Genomic DNA, 18,477 nt, shown 5'->3' on the forward strand with positions numbered 1-18,477 from the left:
CATCTGAATGAACTCTGACTTAAGTGAAGCTTTGAAGTAGAAGCACCATGTTTCTCTCAATGCAATATTCTATCTAAAGCCATACAAACACTTGAATCATCGCTGCAGTAACTCTAGTGCTTCTTTTCCATTTGTTCTCACCCAATTGTTCCATCTTCTGAACATCAATGACTCAAAGCCATGTTCATGTACAGACAAGAGCTCCATGTTTTAAGAGCTCCACGTTTTAAGTTCCAACCTCATAAATTGGAATAACTTGGCTGCCTTTCAAGGACTCCTTCATTTGAAGGACATTTATACGAGGCCTATTCCTGATCCTACATCATTACTTCAAACTTTACCTTCTTCCAAACTTCTGTTCTTCAAAAGGCAAGGCAGTCATCCAAGGCTAGGCAATATAGCCAAGCCACAACACTTCATTTTATCACTCCTGCTTAAGTCTGCCCAGGGCATCATTACAGAAAAACTATTACAGTCATTTTCTTGGTTACTATTAAGGTGAGTTTTGCCGAGCACGGGTCAGCTGGACTGAAGATCTTTATCAACAGAATGGATGCTATTGCCCTTACTCAAGCAACAATACCTGGTAAGTATTCTAACAATCTTAGAATCTGTTTTGAAGCCTTAAATATTACTTTGCAAAATTAAGTCCTCGACACTATTCTTAAACTCCCCTCCTCAAAGGATGCAAGCTACATGAACAGTAAGGTTCCTCTTAATTTTCAAAACTTAAAATTTCCTTCTACCAGTCTTCAAAATAAACTTATTTGCACTAAGCAGCTTAATTTGTTTTTAAAATAGCAAAATACTCCAGAAGTAAAGCAGAACATTGCATGCAACACTGAGCTGAAAACTTACAGTACTGCTTCTTCTACATAAATAAAAAGTTACAAAGGAGGAAGACCAAATGCTACTGTAGATATTTAAAGCATTCTGTTGACCCGTCTATAGGACAGAAGACACTGACAAGACAGCTTGAACATCAGATGCAGTTTGGCAGAAGTGGGTAGAATGGAGGAACTAAGAAGTGTTGAATTCATTTTTTGAAGAAAAGCCCACGACACACATGTATTGCTATTCTCAGCATTTACAGCAGAAGATAAGAGGAATATAATTGTGTTTTTTTCCCCCCCCATGCTTTTTTGTGTCAGGCCATACCATAATACAATTCTGTAGTCTTGGACATTAACAGTGATCCTTAAAAAAAGCATAATTGGGTACTCATCATACGTTTATGTTTTTGAATGACCACACAAATAACACTCCTTCACTGGCTGGAAACCACAGTGCTAACAGCTGAAACATCTCGTTTGAACTGTGTAACTGCTAACTACAGCTAGATCTCAAGAAAACTACTAGAGGAACATGACACCTGTTAGCAATAGAAATGAAAGAATACGATCATCAGCAAGCATATAATTTCTGTAACACAATGAAGAGAAACAAAAACCTTTTCTTTATTGAAAATAACTTCCCTGACTCCAGCCTTAGTCCTTTTCTCCAAATCTGTTAGCAGGGAAAATTATTACAGCGCACTATTATCTCCTTTCAAAGCAAGGTTCTCAATCCCACTAAGACCTAAGTATTTTCACAGTATTTTCTTTCACTCCTCATCCCTTTCAGAGTTTCCAGAAAGAGAAAATGTAAAAGTAAAAATGTGAAAAATTAAGTCTCAGTTCCAAAAAATTGATAGCAAAACTATCACTGCATAATTACTGACCAACATACAGGCTTATAGATCACACAAAGCACAAAGAAAAGCACCGCAGAAACTAACGAGCTATGCAAATGTACTGGGTTTTCATAGCAAGGGCTTGGTAGCAGGGGGCTGCAGGGCTGGCCCACCTAGAACAGATTGCCCCAGCTTGTGTCCGATCAGGTTTTGAATACCTCAAAGGACTGAGACTTCAACACCCACATGGGAACATCATTCTAGCATTGGATCGCCTTCACAGTATAAAGCTTTTTCTTATGCTTAAGTAGAAACTCACGTGTTTTAGTTTTTGCCCATTGCCTCCCATCCTGTTGCTGAGAACACTGCAAAGAGCTTGGCTGCCCCAGCACCACGTATCTATTCACACTGAAAAGATCTACTCGAGGCTTCTCCAGGCTGAACAGTCTCAGTCTCTCCTCATACAACAGATGCTCCAGTCCCCTAATCTTTGTGGCCGTCATAATACTACGCATGCTAGTAATCACAACTGTGCTGATACAGGGCAATTTGTTCAGCAGTGAGAGACCACAGAAGACAAGCTGTACATAGGCCAGATGGGTAGAGTAAGTGAGGCTACGTATGGGTACAGGACAGACAGGCTGCAGAAAAGCATGGGACGACGTACCTCCTGTGTCATTAGGGTACGATAGACTCATTTTCTCCATGTTCAGAAGCCACCAGATTCAAAATATCCCAAGCACTCTAGAATATTTCTGCACTAGAAGTATCCCCAATCAGTTTAGACTTCAATTTGACTGGTAATACCAAGAGGGAAAGCAAACAAACACACTGCATAACATGCAAGAAGTCATTTACATATGAAATGCTACTACAAGGTTAAAAAAAAGTTGGCCTTTTAGTTCTAATTTAAACATAAAGAAGAACCTATTTTCAGAGCGAAACCTGAACATGAACTTAGACATGGATCCATGCTTGGATCCAAGAGAGGTTCAAATCCCTAATCTGTCCAATTCAAGCCAGAATTACTCATTCCAGACCAAAATGCTTTTCTTGATCAGCTTCCAACAGGATGACTATACTGACAGTTTTTCCACTGAAAATATTCCCATCATGTTTACAACCAAAAGATAAAAGTAGGACAGGTTTCACTACACTGGAATACAATATTGCATTTAAAGATAGGCAGCAGGAAAATCATGTCACATACAACATGATTAAAGCATAAAATCTGCTACCACAGGATACTATAATTGGTTAAAGATTAGAAGATGAATGCTTAAAAGATGTACGTGTACAAGAATATATACACTAAAGAAGTGAGGGTAGATACCATCAACCTTCTTGTTCAGGCCTCCAGTTCAAGCACAAGTTCTTAACCAGGAAGAGTCCTTACTGTCAAGTAAATTAAGTAACTTATTTTTTTTTTTTTTTGTAACTATCTGAAGTGCTTTGGCAATTTAACTGAAATATAAATAAATACACTGGTCACATCATCTTCCACTAACACAGCCATATGTAGAGTTACACACAGCAACTAATTAAATAATACAGAATAACGCAACCATTAAACATACAAAATCAACTCAGTATATTAAAAACCGTACAACTATAATGCCACTATAATGCCTCAAGGGATTTTTGTTCTGGAATAGCTGTCTTGAATGAAGCAGACAAACTTAAGTCTCAGGATTAGGAACCCTGAAATAACAGGGAATTTTGTGCTAATCAATTTAAGTGTAATCATTTCCAAGGGCGGCTTCTTTTACCTCTATAGACATTACTAACAGCAAAACACAAAACTTCTCTTATCCATAGTGTAGGAGAGGCTACAGAATGCAGGACAGAACAGAGAAGGGATGCTGCACACTTGTGTACAGCTGGAACAGCTCAGAGGTTAAACCGAAACTATTGCCTGAAAGGTACAGAAAGAAGCAATTCAATAAAGCAAGCACCTTTTTTCGTGGAAATCTGGTACTGTGCCCTTCCCTGTACCCTTCTGGAACTGTTCCCTTCTACTTCCCTTCCCTGTACCCTTCCCTTAATCTCTACATTAACATGCAGAGAGCCATCCCTTACCATGGTTCTGATAGGCTTCACAAAACCTCTGTGGAAAAAGGTCATTAAGGAAGCACAACTTAATGGGGACAGCGTGAAAAAGTAGAAGAGAGGAATGTATGAGGCTGTGCTCACAAAGGTGGGTGCATAATTCCGGGAGAGATCATCTAAATATACAACACGCAAAAGAAAAAGTCTGCTCTGCTCTCTTACCTTGCTGTCAAAAAGATCAGTCCATTTTGTTGTTTCCCAGAATGTCTCTGTCAAGGCTTCTGAGCAGCTCTCGTGATCTTCATCTTTGCCTTCAGTATCACTGGAAGCAGCCCCATCTTGGGCCTGCAGATGAAGAAGCTGGTCAGCCAGTGCACTTCCTTTTCGACAAAGGGCGTCCACTAAAGTACTCTTCTGTTTTTCCATTTCACTAGATAAAAATAGCAAGAAAAAATATTAAGGACTTTTCACAGATGTATCATTACAAACAGAATCAGTACTGACTTTAACTGTTATCAGCAGTTAGCACACACGAAATGAAAATAAGCACACAGACCATTTTAAAAATAAAGCTATTTACCATAAATAAAAATAATTGGAAAAGAAATTAGAGATACTCTGCATTATACAAGCTCAATTGTTCTCCCAAATCTGAAACATCTTTGGCGTTTTAAGGCAAGGATAACTCGGGATTTGAAAACTGCGTAAGCCAGCAACTAGAAATACAGCTTTACAGTTCTTGGCATTATAAACGGAGTCAAATCCAACACTAACATAAGCAGATACAATTCTGCTGACTTCAAAGGAATTGCATGCATTTAAAGCACCGCTGCATTTGGTGTTCAATTTCAGAAGTTAGATTCAACCACATGATTTAATGGGTCAACCTCCCAAGAAATGTTTAGAATGAAATGTATTATGGCATAACTTCGTTTTTATATCAGCAACTCTAGAATTATATGCAAATATTCAGGAAAGTTAGAACAGATAGACTCATTTTATAACTGAAATCTGTATTTTATCTAAAATAACAAACAAATGTGCACCTCCTCTTTTAAGGGACTTATCTTCAAATCTGTTGCTCTCGTATTTGTGACTAAAACAACACCTCAACACGCACTAGAAAATCCACCAGTTACTCTCCAGACTACGGTGTCACGTTCCATTACTGTCTTCCTAGGGATGTATACTGGTAATTCAGAGGAACGTATCTAAAACTAAACTAAAAATTCTCAAAAATACTCGTAAGCACAAGTGTGGTCACCATGCCTTTCACAAATTAAATCTTTGGCAAGTGGTTATTTCTAAAACTGCTGTCAGTTTTGCCCTCTAATCCATAGCCAAGAGGTTGCAAGGTATTATGAAAAGGCAGCTAGCATTCCAAACACACACCTCCACAGTGAGGCCCTAGTGTTCCCTCTGATTTGAGATTTATCTTTATACAAACTTAATACCCCATTTTTTGGTCTTATTTACATCCTGAAAGCACCTTTGTTTATTTAACATTTCAAAGCAAAAATTTGCAGGCTTCAGTGTTCTTGCATTCTTGAAATATAATAAAGAATGAAAACTTCTTAAAAGCAAACTTGAAACTACCTGTGCCTAAAAAAAAAACAACTCATAAGTCATTTACTAATGTTATAGTCATTCCAATTCTTAACAGCAGAGACAAGGTACATAGATTAGAAAAATAGGATGCAAGAAAATTATTTACTGGGTAGGTACTTTTTTATAGTAGTTGCATCAGGTCTGGGATCAGTCTTCATGGCAAAATAAACTGCTAACGCTGTCTGATCAATATGAGAGATCACAGTATTTGCAGCTTCAACAATTTCATCAAGTCTTTTCATACGTTCCTAAATGAAGAATAAAAAGGTATTTAGCAATATGAAATCATACTACTTGATTGTTGATTTTACTACCACTAGGAGAATTGCAAAGGCACACAGAAATAACATGAAGTGATTCAATATGAACTTTTCTACGTTTTTTCCAACTTTTCATGCAGAAACTCCTGATGAGAAGTCTGCATTATCAAGATTTCACACATATGTACTACATTTTACTGAAAATATATTGTAAAATACAAGGTACGTATAAGCAAAACGCAGTTTTTACAGGAAGAAAAAGCCCTTCCAGTACAAATGAATCCTCTTAATAAATAATGGTAGCAGTTGTTCATTTCACAAAGAAATGCAAAATCAGAATCAAACAAACAGAAAAAAATTCTGACTAAAAACAACTGACATACAGATGAAGCTGTTTATCTTCAAGATGAACAAAAAAATATACATAGACTTTTGTTTAATAGTTCATTTTTGGCAACACTGACATATGATGGACTTAACTGTGTTATTTAAAAGGATTACTGTCCCCAGTTATCTGGGCAATTCTTCTACGAGAAATTACCAATTCAGTGAAGGAGCACAATGGAAAGTGTGCTTGTCTCAGGTACCACTGTTCAGAATAATACCATTGAAACCTGAAGCAGTAAAGAAGCTGCTTTCTCATGTTTATATGTTTTTCATATGTTGAACTGAATAAGGAGCAAACGATAAGCAAACATACTTTACGAAGGCTTTCATACTACTGCAGGGTTAAGGAATTCACGTTAGGGAGGTGGCTTATTATATTACTGCCAGTCTAATTAGAAATTTCTGCTTTATCATACTAAGTACAGCTAAAGCAGTCACTTCAAGACCAAACACGTGGGAAGAAAGATTCAGTTGTTTAGGCAAAACAGATGCAGTGAGACAAACAAAGTTTTGTAATGTTAAATAACCTTTTCAGAATCCAGCTGATGAAGTCTTGCAACATACAGAGGAAGATGATTAGGAAAGGCTTCTTTCAACTCATTGTACATGTCAGGGGTATCCAGCCTAGAAGAGAGAAGGACAGAGCATGAAAGTACAGATTCTGGAGTTTTTAATCCTAGCATTAAACATACAGTTTCTTTGTATAGCTGCTTCAAGGTTGTGTAGTAATGACAGCAGACGTACTTGGTCATCCATTGTATTTTTAGATCTCGTAAAGCTTCAGCAAATTCTTCTTTTACATCTTTTTCTTTTTCCTGTTCTCTTTCTTTTTCTTTGCTGCCATTTTTACTCTTTGATGGTGATGGTATCAGATGATAATGAACTGTAAGGACATCCTGGAGGTGGGAAAAGAGGTACATACTGAGAAGGATACAGTACACTTTCTGATGCGATAGAAAAGCTAAATCATAACAAGCAACTACTCTGAGTAGTACTCATATACAGTGAGTAAGGATTCCAAGAGCAAAGGTATATGTCACTAAGAATTCCAAAACTGCTCTAGCTTTTTTTTTTTTTTTAAAAAAAACAACACAATACGAGGATCTAAGTATCAGAACAGCACACTTGGTGTAAGACAAAAAAAGCTTAAGACTGAACAAATCTGATATTTTTGTATTCAGATAATTTTACATAATATTAGTTAGGGAATTGGAAGTTTAATTTTTTGTTTTTAAAGAAAGCAAATAGTTTGGTTAAAAGGCAAAGGAGTCAGAGATTCTATCCTACAAATGGGGTACTAAACAAACAAATGGAGGTGACTGAATTCTAAAAATACTACAGTAATATAAACATGAATTACAACACAGGATACACAAATTTATTCCTTCTGAGAGAGTATTTCTTCCCTGTTGTGCCTACTGAAAAGCTGGTGCATCCACAGTCAACTGTTGCCCAGTTTGATGCTACAGACTTTCTTTCCAGTTTCACCTGTAGCTGTGCTCATACTAAACAGACAACTGCTGGATTTTATTTTTGAAAACTCTATATGCTAGCAATGAAATATCACTATAGTTTGAGTTCATGCTACACTAGTTAACAAATACCCCATGAAAATCAGCTACAGCTATTAAAAAGAAAATTCTAATTGACCTTAGCCAATGCTCTGAAGCCCACTTCCTGAGATAACTTATACATGCATTTCCAAATAAGCCAGCATTAGACTTTAGTCATTGCTTCTAAGACATTACAGCTGCTGGGCAGATGTTTTTTTTTGTTTTTCATTTACTAACTCTGAGGGCACATGTCCAGACAGTCTATATACCGAGTATTTCACAGAGAAGTTTAAATCCTCCAGATACCATTAGCCTGTTGAATATTACGTAAACTATTGTGTTGCCTGCTCAATTCTTGTGGCAATTTAGGTATTCAAACCAATTATTCCAAAATAGATTTTACATGAATACATTTCCCATAAATGAAGCCAGTGTTGCATAATGAAATAAAATCTTGTGCACTATTTATTTTAGTCAATTAATGAGTATAAAGGTGACTATTACAAACTGTTACGCAGAACTTTGGAATAATGGACTTAAGCACTACGCTTCTGAAGCTATGAAAGAACACTGAGGCAGAACAATTTTATCTGAATGACAGTCCAAACAGATCAGCAGCTTGCTAGGGTTTACTGAAAACTATACTGGTAAGACTAAGTGGCAGTATTCCCCCCCTAAGACAATCCTTCCAGTTATTTAATATGTAATTACAGGTAAAGCACAAAAGTAACGTTTACAGATTTTTTTTTAAACCTAGTTTAGATCACTAGTACACACTAAAGTGTAGTTTTTAAAGTGTAGTTTTCACAGGCACTACTCTGCACACGTGCACTTCAAGTATGATGCGCACGACCAGGCAATACACCTAAACAAGACCTCAGCAGTACCTAGGCCAGAGTGTGACAAAACACGTCATGAAGGCAAAAGCATGCAGCAGAGGGTACAAAAGTCAGGACCCAGTGGTACAGGGGCTAGCTAAGGTAATTAGAAAGGTAGAAACAATGTACTTCATTAAAGCAAACCAAACATTTTAAAATGCCTATGAAGTTAGTCCAGTCAGAAAATCTGAATCAGTAATTTACAATGTCTTTTTTAATATAGATCCTACGCTGAGACTAACATTTTCCTAAGAAAGAAACCTGCCTCCCTAGAAATATTCTTCTAGTATTTCAAGATTTCCTTCCTTAAAGTTCTCTTTGCGGGTACTTGGCAACATGTTCGGGGTTATGTATCTAAACGGCCTGTCCATTCTCAAGCCTCGCCTCTATGAGAACTGTGCAGCCCCTGAGTTACCTGAACATCCCAGACACTGTCCTTGCCCTTAAAGAAAGGCTCATCAGAGCTTAAGGAGAAGAAAGGCAACTCTTCGCAAGAGCTACAGGCAGAATGGCAATGAGCAAGCATATTATACGCTGGAAAGATTACTTGAAGGCAACTTTCAAACTAATGAGGAAGCTACTACCCTTTGTTTATCCTCTAAAAAGATTAAGTAACATTAAAAACTTTGGAAGTATACATGATACACACTTTGGTCAGTGTGCTCTGTGCACAATTTGATAAGCCTCAGAGGGTTTCCTTTTAACTAGAACTACAAACTGTATGCATAAAACATCTACAAGGTGCTCAAAAGAGCTACACTAATAATTAACCATTAAATTTAAAGATTTAAATTTAGACTTCTGTCTGATGCTTTGACATCCGGTACTTCACGTGGAAAAGCCCTAAAAAATACTGCTATTTGCATTTCAAACCATTCAACAGAGTAACTAAGCACAGCAAAAAACTTCCTGAAGAAACACATCCCTGGTCTCATTTTCCTTTTAATGAATACCATGCATATGATGTCTGCATACACACAGCTGAAAGTGTGTAAGGAATTCACATCTACTTTAAGATGCAAACAGCGTGCATAACATTGGTTATTTTTAAGGCAGTATTCTTGTTTAACTGAAAATTGATTTAGTTCCTTAAAGTCACCAGCCAGGTTGACACAAAATTTGATCAGATACATTCACTTCATTGCATTTTTGAAGGCCTCCTGGTTAGACAGGAATAACGTCTAATGCTGAAAGAAGTCATCCAACATATTTCTTCTTACATTTGACTTCAGATTATTTATCAGGCTTCCACTGCCATTTATCTATAACTGCATAGGAAAGGATGGCAAAGTAGGGAGAAAGATGTACGAGCTCTGTCCTTTAGCCAGCAGGGCAAGGGAGGAGATTCTGCCCCTCTGCTCTGCACTCCTGAGACCCCACCTGGAGCACTGTATTCAGCTCTGGGGCCCCCAGCACAAGAAGGACGTGGAAGTGTTAGAACGAGTCCAGAGGAGGGCCACAAAGATACTCAAGGGGCTGGAGCACCTCTCCTACAAAGACAGGCTGATGGAGTTGGGGTTGTTCAGCCTGGAGAAGAGAAGGCTCTAAGGAGACCTTACAGTGGCCTTCCAGTGTTTAAAGAGGGCCTAAAAAAAAGCAGGGGAGGGGCTCTTTGTCAGGGAGTGTAGCAACAGGTCAAGGAGGAATGGCGTTAAACTAAAAGGGTAGGTTTAGATTAGATATAAGGAAGAAATTCTTTCCTGAGGATGGCGAGGCACTGTCACAGGCTGCCCACAGAAGCTGTGGATGCCCCATCCCTGGAGGTGTTCAAGGCCAGGCTGGATGGGGCTTTGGGCAACCTGGTCTGGTGGGAGGTGTCCCTGCCCACAGCAGGGGGGATGAAACTGGATGGGCTTTAAGGTCCCTTCTGACCCAAATTATTTTGTGATCCTATGATATTGTTGTTCAAAAGTTGCATTATGTAAGGTAACAAAAAAATGGCTTCCGACAGACCAGAAAAAGTCAATTCTGTTTCCATTCTGACCACATACAGGACAAAAGCTGGAGACAAGGGAAGAGTCAGATTCTAACTGAATGACAGAAGTTAAGTTGTGAAAGAAGTAAGGTACACAACCATTGCTTTTTCCCCACACAGCTGTTTAGCATGTGCTGCTCCAATAAGAAACAAGCACACTTTTAGGGGTAAATCAGCTTCCCATGCCAAGACAGTGGGGTTCTCTCCACTTCAGTGGGGACCAGTTCAAAGGAAAACATCGGTGAATTCTGAACTTTACACTCATCCTATCTGTCTGACAACTGAACTTCGTTTTTTTTTAATAAAAAAAAGTTCTGCACTTACAGAAGACAGAAAGATACTTTGTAAAAACCCATACCTAAGTGTTTCTATTATTGTCTTCAGACAAAATCAAGTCCTCAAAGCAGAATATCAGGGATTAGATGTACCCTTCTGCACTACATTTCCAGTAAGACAAAGACTCTTGCTTATTATGTGAAAAGAACCCATTGACGTTTTTGTCTAGTTACGAAAGAATTAGATGTCTTCTTTGGAAAATCAGGGTGTTATTTTCTGGCATAACCTCAAACTGCTTTCATGCAAAACAGAAGCACTTTACTGCAAGAAATGCCCACCCTGGGTTTCGGGTAGTATCACGCACATAGTGGCAAGCTAACAACCCCCAACACCCCAAAATCAAAACTTTTTCTGCAGAGTAGTCATTAGTATCAGAGCAGAACTAGGCATAAAATAAAAATGAGACTTGGAAATAAACACTTCTAATACTACAAGAGGGCCTGGACTTATCTCTGAAAAATAATCTACATGCACCTTTTTGACTGGCCAGGCCACATAATAAATACAGAAGCAAGTTTTTGAGAATGGAAAAATATCTGTACTGCACATACACTTAGAAGTGACAGGGCAGGGTAAACACTCAAAACTTGTCAACTCGGAAGCCCAGAGACTTGTATTCTTGGAAAAAAAAAACCTATTCATTAATGGAGCTCTCATGGATCAACGCACCGAAACACAGCGTGCTTTTATGTATTCACTGCCCGTATGCTGATGCCTCTTGAACATAATAGGTGGTAGTATCCAGAAAAGGAACAGTTTTTATTTTGGCTTGGGTGTGTACGCTATTTGGATCTGAACATAGATCTGCTCTAGAAGCAAAAAAAAAAAAAAAAAAAAAAGAACAGTAAAACAGAACATGTAGCCTCCTGGATCTGTTCAGTACGTTTTGTTAAAGAAATTAAGTTATGATTAGAAATTAACCACCTTATTACAGATCCACTTCGTGAAGACTTTATATCCTATCCACTGGAAACCATGCATTCACATGGGTTTTTAAATCACCTTTCCAGAATTGACCTGCATAAATTTCAGATGCATATTAAAATAAAATTGCAGCACCGTACATTAAAATCCTTTTTGTAAAGCCTGATCACATTCCCTCACAGTTATTACACCAATATCAGATTAAGTTAACAGGCTCAGTTTTCCAGCTCAGCATTAACAAGAAAAAATACAACAAAAAATTAGATTACTGCAATCAATTGTGGCATTCATAGTTCTCACACCTGATTTCTAACAAGAATCCTGAACTCCACAAGACAGTACCGTGAAAACAAAAGAATGCAAATAGCTTTACAACTTCAGAAGAACAAAAGAAAAAAAAAACCCTAAACACTAGTTCTATAAAGGTAGATTGTTAAAATAGATTTTCATATAAAAGAAGACAAGCAGTCTTTTGTCTGCTGGGAATACATCGTACTACCTAATGTAAAAGTATGAGAAAGCACAAAACTAAACACTGCCGTGTTCATCACTCCTCCCTCCACCTCCCTGAGATACATCTTACATTTTCTTCCTGAATTCCACTACCTGCTACATCAGTGTACAAACCAACTTAAAACAAGGTACATTCCAATACATCTAAATATTGAACTGAGAGACTTTTCAGTCAACTCCATCCCTCCTAAGAAAAATTGTTTATTGGACTATTTTTTCTACAACTATACCAAAGTCATTGTAAACAGCTGTTTTGGTATATAGTTAGGTATTCAGTTCTATGTAAAGTGTTAGGTTTGTGTTCAGTTCCTGACCTGCAGGCACAACACAGCAGGCAGAAACACTTGCCACTGAAGATCTTGACTACAAATACTGAAGATTCCTGAGTATCTTACAGAAATAATCATTACAGACCACTAGTCATCACATGCATTTTTATGGCACTTATTGCAGAGGTATTCAGATGCTCACATGCCTCTCAGTTAGCCTTGTAATACAGTAGTGTTTTGCCATTCTACCAGTAGATGTATTTAAAGTGCTGAAGCAAATAACCCAGGACTAAGGAGGTAGATGAGGGAGACAAATTAAAAATCAATACTGGTAGACAAATTCTTTAAGTCATATGCAAAAAGACTTAAGTATATCTTTTTCAAAAACTAACATTCAGTACCTTTTTAAATTTTCCTTGTCGCTTTGCTGCAGACTGCCCCTGGGAGTTAGAATAACATACTGTAAGAAAACATGCACACACCACACAGGATGGAGACACCTTCTCTGTACAATTATACTTATACTTTCAACCTACATATTTTTAAACTGTTAAGTCACATCTATGACCAAACACGCTCTTAAAGCATGCTTTCTTTTTAAAATTAATAAAACAATGCATTGTTTTGTATAGTCTGTTATTCCTGTAAGACAAGCAAGTGTTGTTAACCACTTAGCTTAAATTAATGAAGTTACAGAAATTCACTTCAAAAGTACAGATTTCAGATTTTGACTGTTTAGTGGCATTGTTCTGTATTTCTTAATAAATATACAGAAATTAGGTGTATTTTCCCTCAAATTGCACCCTACTTGCTGAACTAGAGAGAACATTGCTACCTATTCCTCTCTTTTTGTCTGCTGGCACACTACAGATTTACTAAAGGCAGTGGAAAGAATCTGATGTTAACTGGTATCATCCTTTTTCCAAAGAAATATGACCATAACAGTAAAGCCTTAGAGTATGACGCATGACAGGCCTCAGCTAGAATTTCTCTCAATGTAAGCTCTTTCATATTCTTCATTAAGAAATTAAATTTGATAGGCAATACCTACTACCTCCTACTTCCCATCCCAGAAATCACTGTCCAAAAACACTTCATCTAGTTGTAAAATAAGATAGAAAAGAATTACAACCAACAATTCAAGGAAGCACAGAATTCAAGTTAGGTAAACTATACTGCACTCCTATAATGGATTTAACATGGATTCCATTAGAAGTATACTTGCAACTTTGCAGGAATCACAAGAAATCTAAACCTAATTTTAAAGTACTTCACTATATTTTTAACCCATCATTCATTCATACTTAGTAGACATTATCTAACTTGCAGTTATACCTAAGACAATACATGCAATTTTCCCCAAAAGTTCTACCTGCAACCAAATCAGACTAAATAGCTAAACCTGTCTACTCAACAAGATTTAACAGCATGTGCCCACCTCCAAATAGTGAAATATGGACATAGATGGATTACTTCTAAATACCAGCTAATCACCAGCATTGATTCAAGTTTATTCTCAGCTTTGCCAACTATTTGAAAATATTTGAAGAGCTGAGGGAATCTTCTAGATACCTTAGCACCAGATACACACACGAGCGACCTGGTTATTATAAGCATTGTTGCACTATGGATGCTAACTTGAATGAAAACAGGTTTTTTACAGGATTGCTGCATTATGAGCAAAAAAAAAACTATTGCTTTTTTCCACTGTGACATACAGAGATTTTATATCATTATGTTGGAGCATACAGTCATATTAGTGGTTGACAACATCAGTGTGCAGCAGGTAAGAATATCTGCTTAAGCATTTGAGTCAGCAAAATACCTCCTCCTTTGTAAAAGTAACATGTAGGAGTTAAGGAAGCACTTATGTTTTTGCTGAAAACTGTATGCATGCAAGGAAGAGTATAGCTGTTTATCAGAGAACCAACATGCACAAAACACATGTACATTTTTCATTCAAAAACGATACTAATTAGGCAACTGAACAAAACCACTCTTAAAGACTGCCATACCAACAAAAAACCAGTTGCTTCTAGAAATACAGGGATTCAGAGCCAAGGAGTCAGAATTCAAAAATTAGAAGGTGTAATTAATTTGAAATTGTAAGATGAAAACAAAACTAAGAAGTTATTCTGACTTTATAACAAAACAACTGCTTCTAAAATGTGTTATGTCACTAAAACTGTTGCTCTTTCAAGTACTAAAGCTATAAAATACAGTGCTTCCTTGGCATGCCATTTACCCACTTCAGAAGTTTCAGAAAGAGGCCATCATCCATTTAAAATACTCACAGCTTTCTTTCCAAGTTCTGTTTTAGACAATGTAAGAGCTCCTGCAAGATAACATCCTGGTCCTGCTCCTTTTGGTATTCTGTTCAAAGAAAGAAAAGTCTGTGTTAAAAACTAGGTCCATTATTGTGCCATTGGGGCTACAATAAAGAATCCAAACAGTGAAAGAGCAAGGTAAGAGGAATACTGAGCCTAGATAGGCAGACACAGCATAATTTTAGTTAGGTGTAGAGGCAATTGGTTAGATGTAGAGAAGAAAACAAGACCTCAGTTAACTTACTTGTCATCAGGCAGAGACGTAACAAAGAATGGCTGACTGTGTTTTGGTGGTAATGTCAAACTGTTGGATTTCTTCTTCCCTAAGAGAGCAAGGCTATGGTTTTCATAAATATCTAAGCTCAAGGTACTAGACAATCTGTGAGAAACAATAAATGGAAGGTCCTTGATGCGATCCAGTTCACTGTTCTGTTCATGGCGAATTTGTAACCGAATAGTATAGTCTCCTTTTTCCAGTTTCACAGAATACTGAAAGAAAGAAGTTATTGTAAATGTCAAGATTAAATACTTGACCATGCACACAGAAACCCAGAAATAAAACTGTCATGTTTCTCTTGATCCAAATAGCTCGAACCATTTAAAATATGCTAGATAGCTTAGTTTTGGAACCTCCTGAAAATGGAGCACTATCAAGACAAGAGCAGCTGAAGCATTTTGGATTGACTGAAAAAAAAAATTTTCAGACCACAAAATGGGATTATATCATTAATTCCTACTATAATACTGTATTAACTGCTCAAACAGAAATCAGACAACTTGCTAAACTTTCAACTCAAAACCTCTTGCAGGTTTGCCTTGATACATTTTCAAGTCACTACGCAACTTAAGGTGTTGTGTGGCTGAGATCACAGTATATTTCCTACCATCTCTAATATTACGGGGCTTTGAGCAATCTGATACAGTGGGAGGTGTCCCTGCTCATGGCAGGGGGGCTGGAACTAATGGATCTTTAAGTTCCCTATCAACCCAAACCATTCTATATGATTCTATACCAGTTTCACACCGAGGGATCCAACATTCCTACGAAGGTCTAAGGCTGCAGTTTAAAGAGCTAGCAGTCTCTTCGACCTGATTCTACAAAGCTTTTCATACATGCAGTTAAGAATAGGCAGGTAACATCATCTCTATTTACAAAACAAACATAAAATCCACAGATTCTTAGTTATGAAAATGTTCTTTAATTTCTACTAATTTAAAAAGTCGCTTTGTGGATATTTTTAGTGCTAGCATGCTAAGCTTCCTTTAGGATGTTTCTACTGCTGATGCTATAATACAAAAGGCATCCCTGAGAAGGACAGTTGTTCAGGACTAGCCTTCTCCCAGAATCTCCTTCTAGGTTAGAATCAAGCTTCCTGTTGATATTACTTCCCAGATTAGTAAATTTTTAATTATTTTAGAATTGTTCTGTGATGCAGAACACCAGAGAGGCACAGTGTGGTAGTCTACCAGGTACAGGTAACAGACTTTTTTTTTTTTAAACATTTTACAGCACTTAAAAAATACAGGGTAAGGGATATAAGCTTAAATAAAGCAATTCCTGAACTTTGTAAGATTCAGAAGTCATGCTTTAATGTCAATCTATTGTACACTTCCAGTATGACTAATCCTTCCTTTGAAAATGCCTTTGAAAGACAGCAACAGAATTAACTGAGCTTCAGCATTTAGAAGGCTGTTTAGAAGACAAACTGAGGAATAGCGAAGAAATATCATGATGTCCTATTTCATGGCAACCTGTCAATTGGTTTTTTTTTCAAATATATCACCACTGAAAGGTACAATGACTTTACTTGTTCATATCTCTTCACAAGATGACATTATGACTACGTATCAGAAACTGTTAGGAACTAACAGCTTGAAAGGTAGAAAAAAATGAAGCTTTCACACTGTGCAGAAAACAAAAGGTAAAATAAATATATAACTCCGTACCTGGTGCGGATAGGCATCTCCTGAACCCATCTGTCTTTTGTTCTGGTCAAAAATAATCCACAGTTGACTGTCAAATTCAGATTCGTACAACAATTCACAAAGAAGTGGACAGCTTGGAGTTACTTCTCCACTCTTCGGCTATGAAAAGAAAGTTCAAAATACTTCATCCACAATTGAATAAAACAAGTATAATTATTACACATATTCAAGAAGAGAGCTGACCCGAAGCCATTTCAAGACACAGTAGCTTCTAAAGACAACCAAGTTAAAGTTACTAATGTAGAGAGTCTAGAGCTTAAATCTAGGCTTCGTTTCTGATAGAAAGGTAAAGTTAAAAACTGCTTTTAGAAAGCATGCTATGTTTGTTTATTGACTTGAAAAAAACAACAAGCATAAACTCTACCTGATGGAAGTTATAGGTCAAAATCATTTCATACAGTTGACGATTATTTGGTAAAATATCCCTGGATCCTAAAGGTTTTATTTTCGCACTCACTGGTCTGCAGTTAAAATAAATATAAAAAAACAGAAGGCACTATTAAGCAACGTGTATCTGTTGTCAAAATCTGTATTGCTTAAGCATAAATAGATTCTGAAGTACATCTAATAGTACATAGCACAGCATATGTGATAACAGTATTTTAAGAAATGTTAACTACCTAAGCACTACAAATTCTCCAGTTAAAATGAATGTCAGTTCAAAAAGACGACTTAGAAACATTATGGACACTGCCAAAAAAAAGAAATGAACAGAACTCAGCAAGCACATCTAAGCTCAAAATTAAAAGCCTTAAAAAACAAATAGGAAAAGAGAGACTTCAGGATTAAGACAAAAAAACAGGTTGCTATAAAACCCTAGTATCTGTGTTGCAATCAGCACATTTATTCACAGATTGAAAGATCAATGTCATAGTAATTAGAAGACAGAGGAAGTGGTTGATAATTGTTTGCTACAGAAATTTATGTCAAAAGAGATTTTATACAAGAAATCAGAGTAATACCACCAAGGAAAAACGCTAACGCATATGCCTATGTAGAAACTCAGAAACAGTTGGGACAAGCTATTGTTCAGAGAAGCACAAACACCTCAGATCACAAGCATCAAAGAACATCAGCTAAAAACAACAAAATAAGAAAACCATTGGTTTGGAAATAAAGGAACTGGAGAATTATGGTGGCCTATACATCATATAAGACTACATTTCACATATACAATTCTGACAACCTTTAATGACATTAATGAAATTTATCTATACGATCCTATCAGCTCTTTGAGTGCAAACCTGCCTCCAAGCACTTGAAATTCAGAAACCTAGTAAGAAACCATTCAGCGCTCCCCAACCCCTACTTTAAGCCGTACTCAAAAGTACAGCTTGAACTGTATGGCATTTCTTTCTCCTTCTGAAACTACCAACTTTAGTTATTAGTAATTTTCCAATTGTTAGTAATTTTCAAAAATCCCTTTTCCTCGAAATCAACATGTGTCAGACAACTGATAACAGAAGAAACACAAAATGTTGTACCACAGCCTACAAGAAACACTTCCAATCAAGCAAAAAGAGAGAAAATCTTCCCAGGTCAAAATTAGGCAGGATCTGAAGTACCTGCTTAAAACAAACAACAACAAACAACAAAAAATGACACCAAATAACTCAGTAGAATTTGTTTCTTTAGATCTTAATATGCCTTTTACCTCTGTCTCTCCTTTAGAGGCACTGGAAAGTTTCTGTAAATTTTTCTTTTAAATTTAGCTCAAGAAAAATAATTTATATGGAAGAA

At 36.9% G+C, this 18,477-nt stretch overlaps 1 protein-coding gene across 3 annotated transcripts in view; it reads right to left on the minus strand.

Annotated features, from left to right (window-relative positions):
* TPP2 (tripeptidyl peptidase 2) overlaps positions 1–18,477 on the minus strand; it is a 48,848-nt gene that overhangs the window by 5,763 nt on the left and 24,608 nt on the right. Inside the window, exons 20-28 of one of the 3 annotated variants that reach the window (XM_040537806.1) lie at positions 17,102–17,198; positions 16,699–16,836; positions 14,996–15,240; positions 14,719–14,797; positions 12,826–12,864; positions 6,721–6,872; positions 6,504–6,600; positions 5,447–5,577; positions 3,944–4,151 (exon numbers count right to left, since the gene is read on the minus strand). In XM_040537806.1, the coding sequence (XP_040393740.1) occupies positions 3,944–4,151; positions 5,447–5,577; positions 6,504–6,600; positions 6,721–6,872; positions 12,826–12,864; positions 14,719–14,797; positions 14,996–15,240; positions 16,699–16,836; positions 17,102–17,198 (1,186 nt within the window). Of the gene's footprint in view, positions 1–3,943; positions 4,152–5,446; positions 5,578–6,503; positions 6,873–12,825; positions 12,865–14,718; positions 14,798–14,995; positions 15,241–16,698; positions 16,837–17,101; positions 17,199–18,477 lie in introns of all 3 variants that reach the window. The other 2 variants (XM_040537816.1, XM_040537799.1) reach the window with 2 other exon arrangements.

Source organism: Cygnus olor, chromosome 1, assembly GCF_009769625.2.
Source record: "Cygnus olor isolate bCygOlo1 chromosome 1, bCygOlo1.pri.v2, whole genome shotgun sequence".
Classification (NCBI taxonomy): Eukaryota; Metazoa; Chordata; class Aves; order Anseriformes; family Anatidae; genus Cygnus; species Cygnus olor.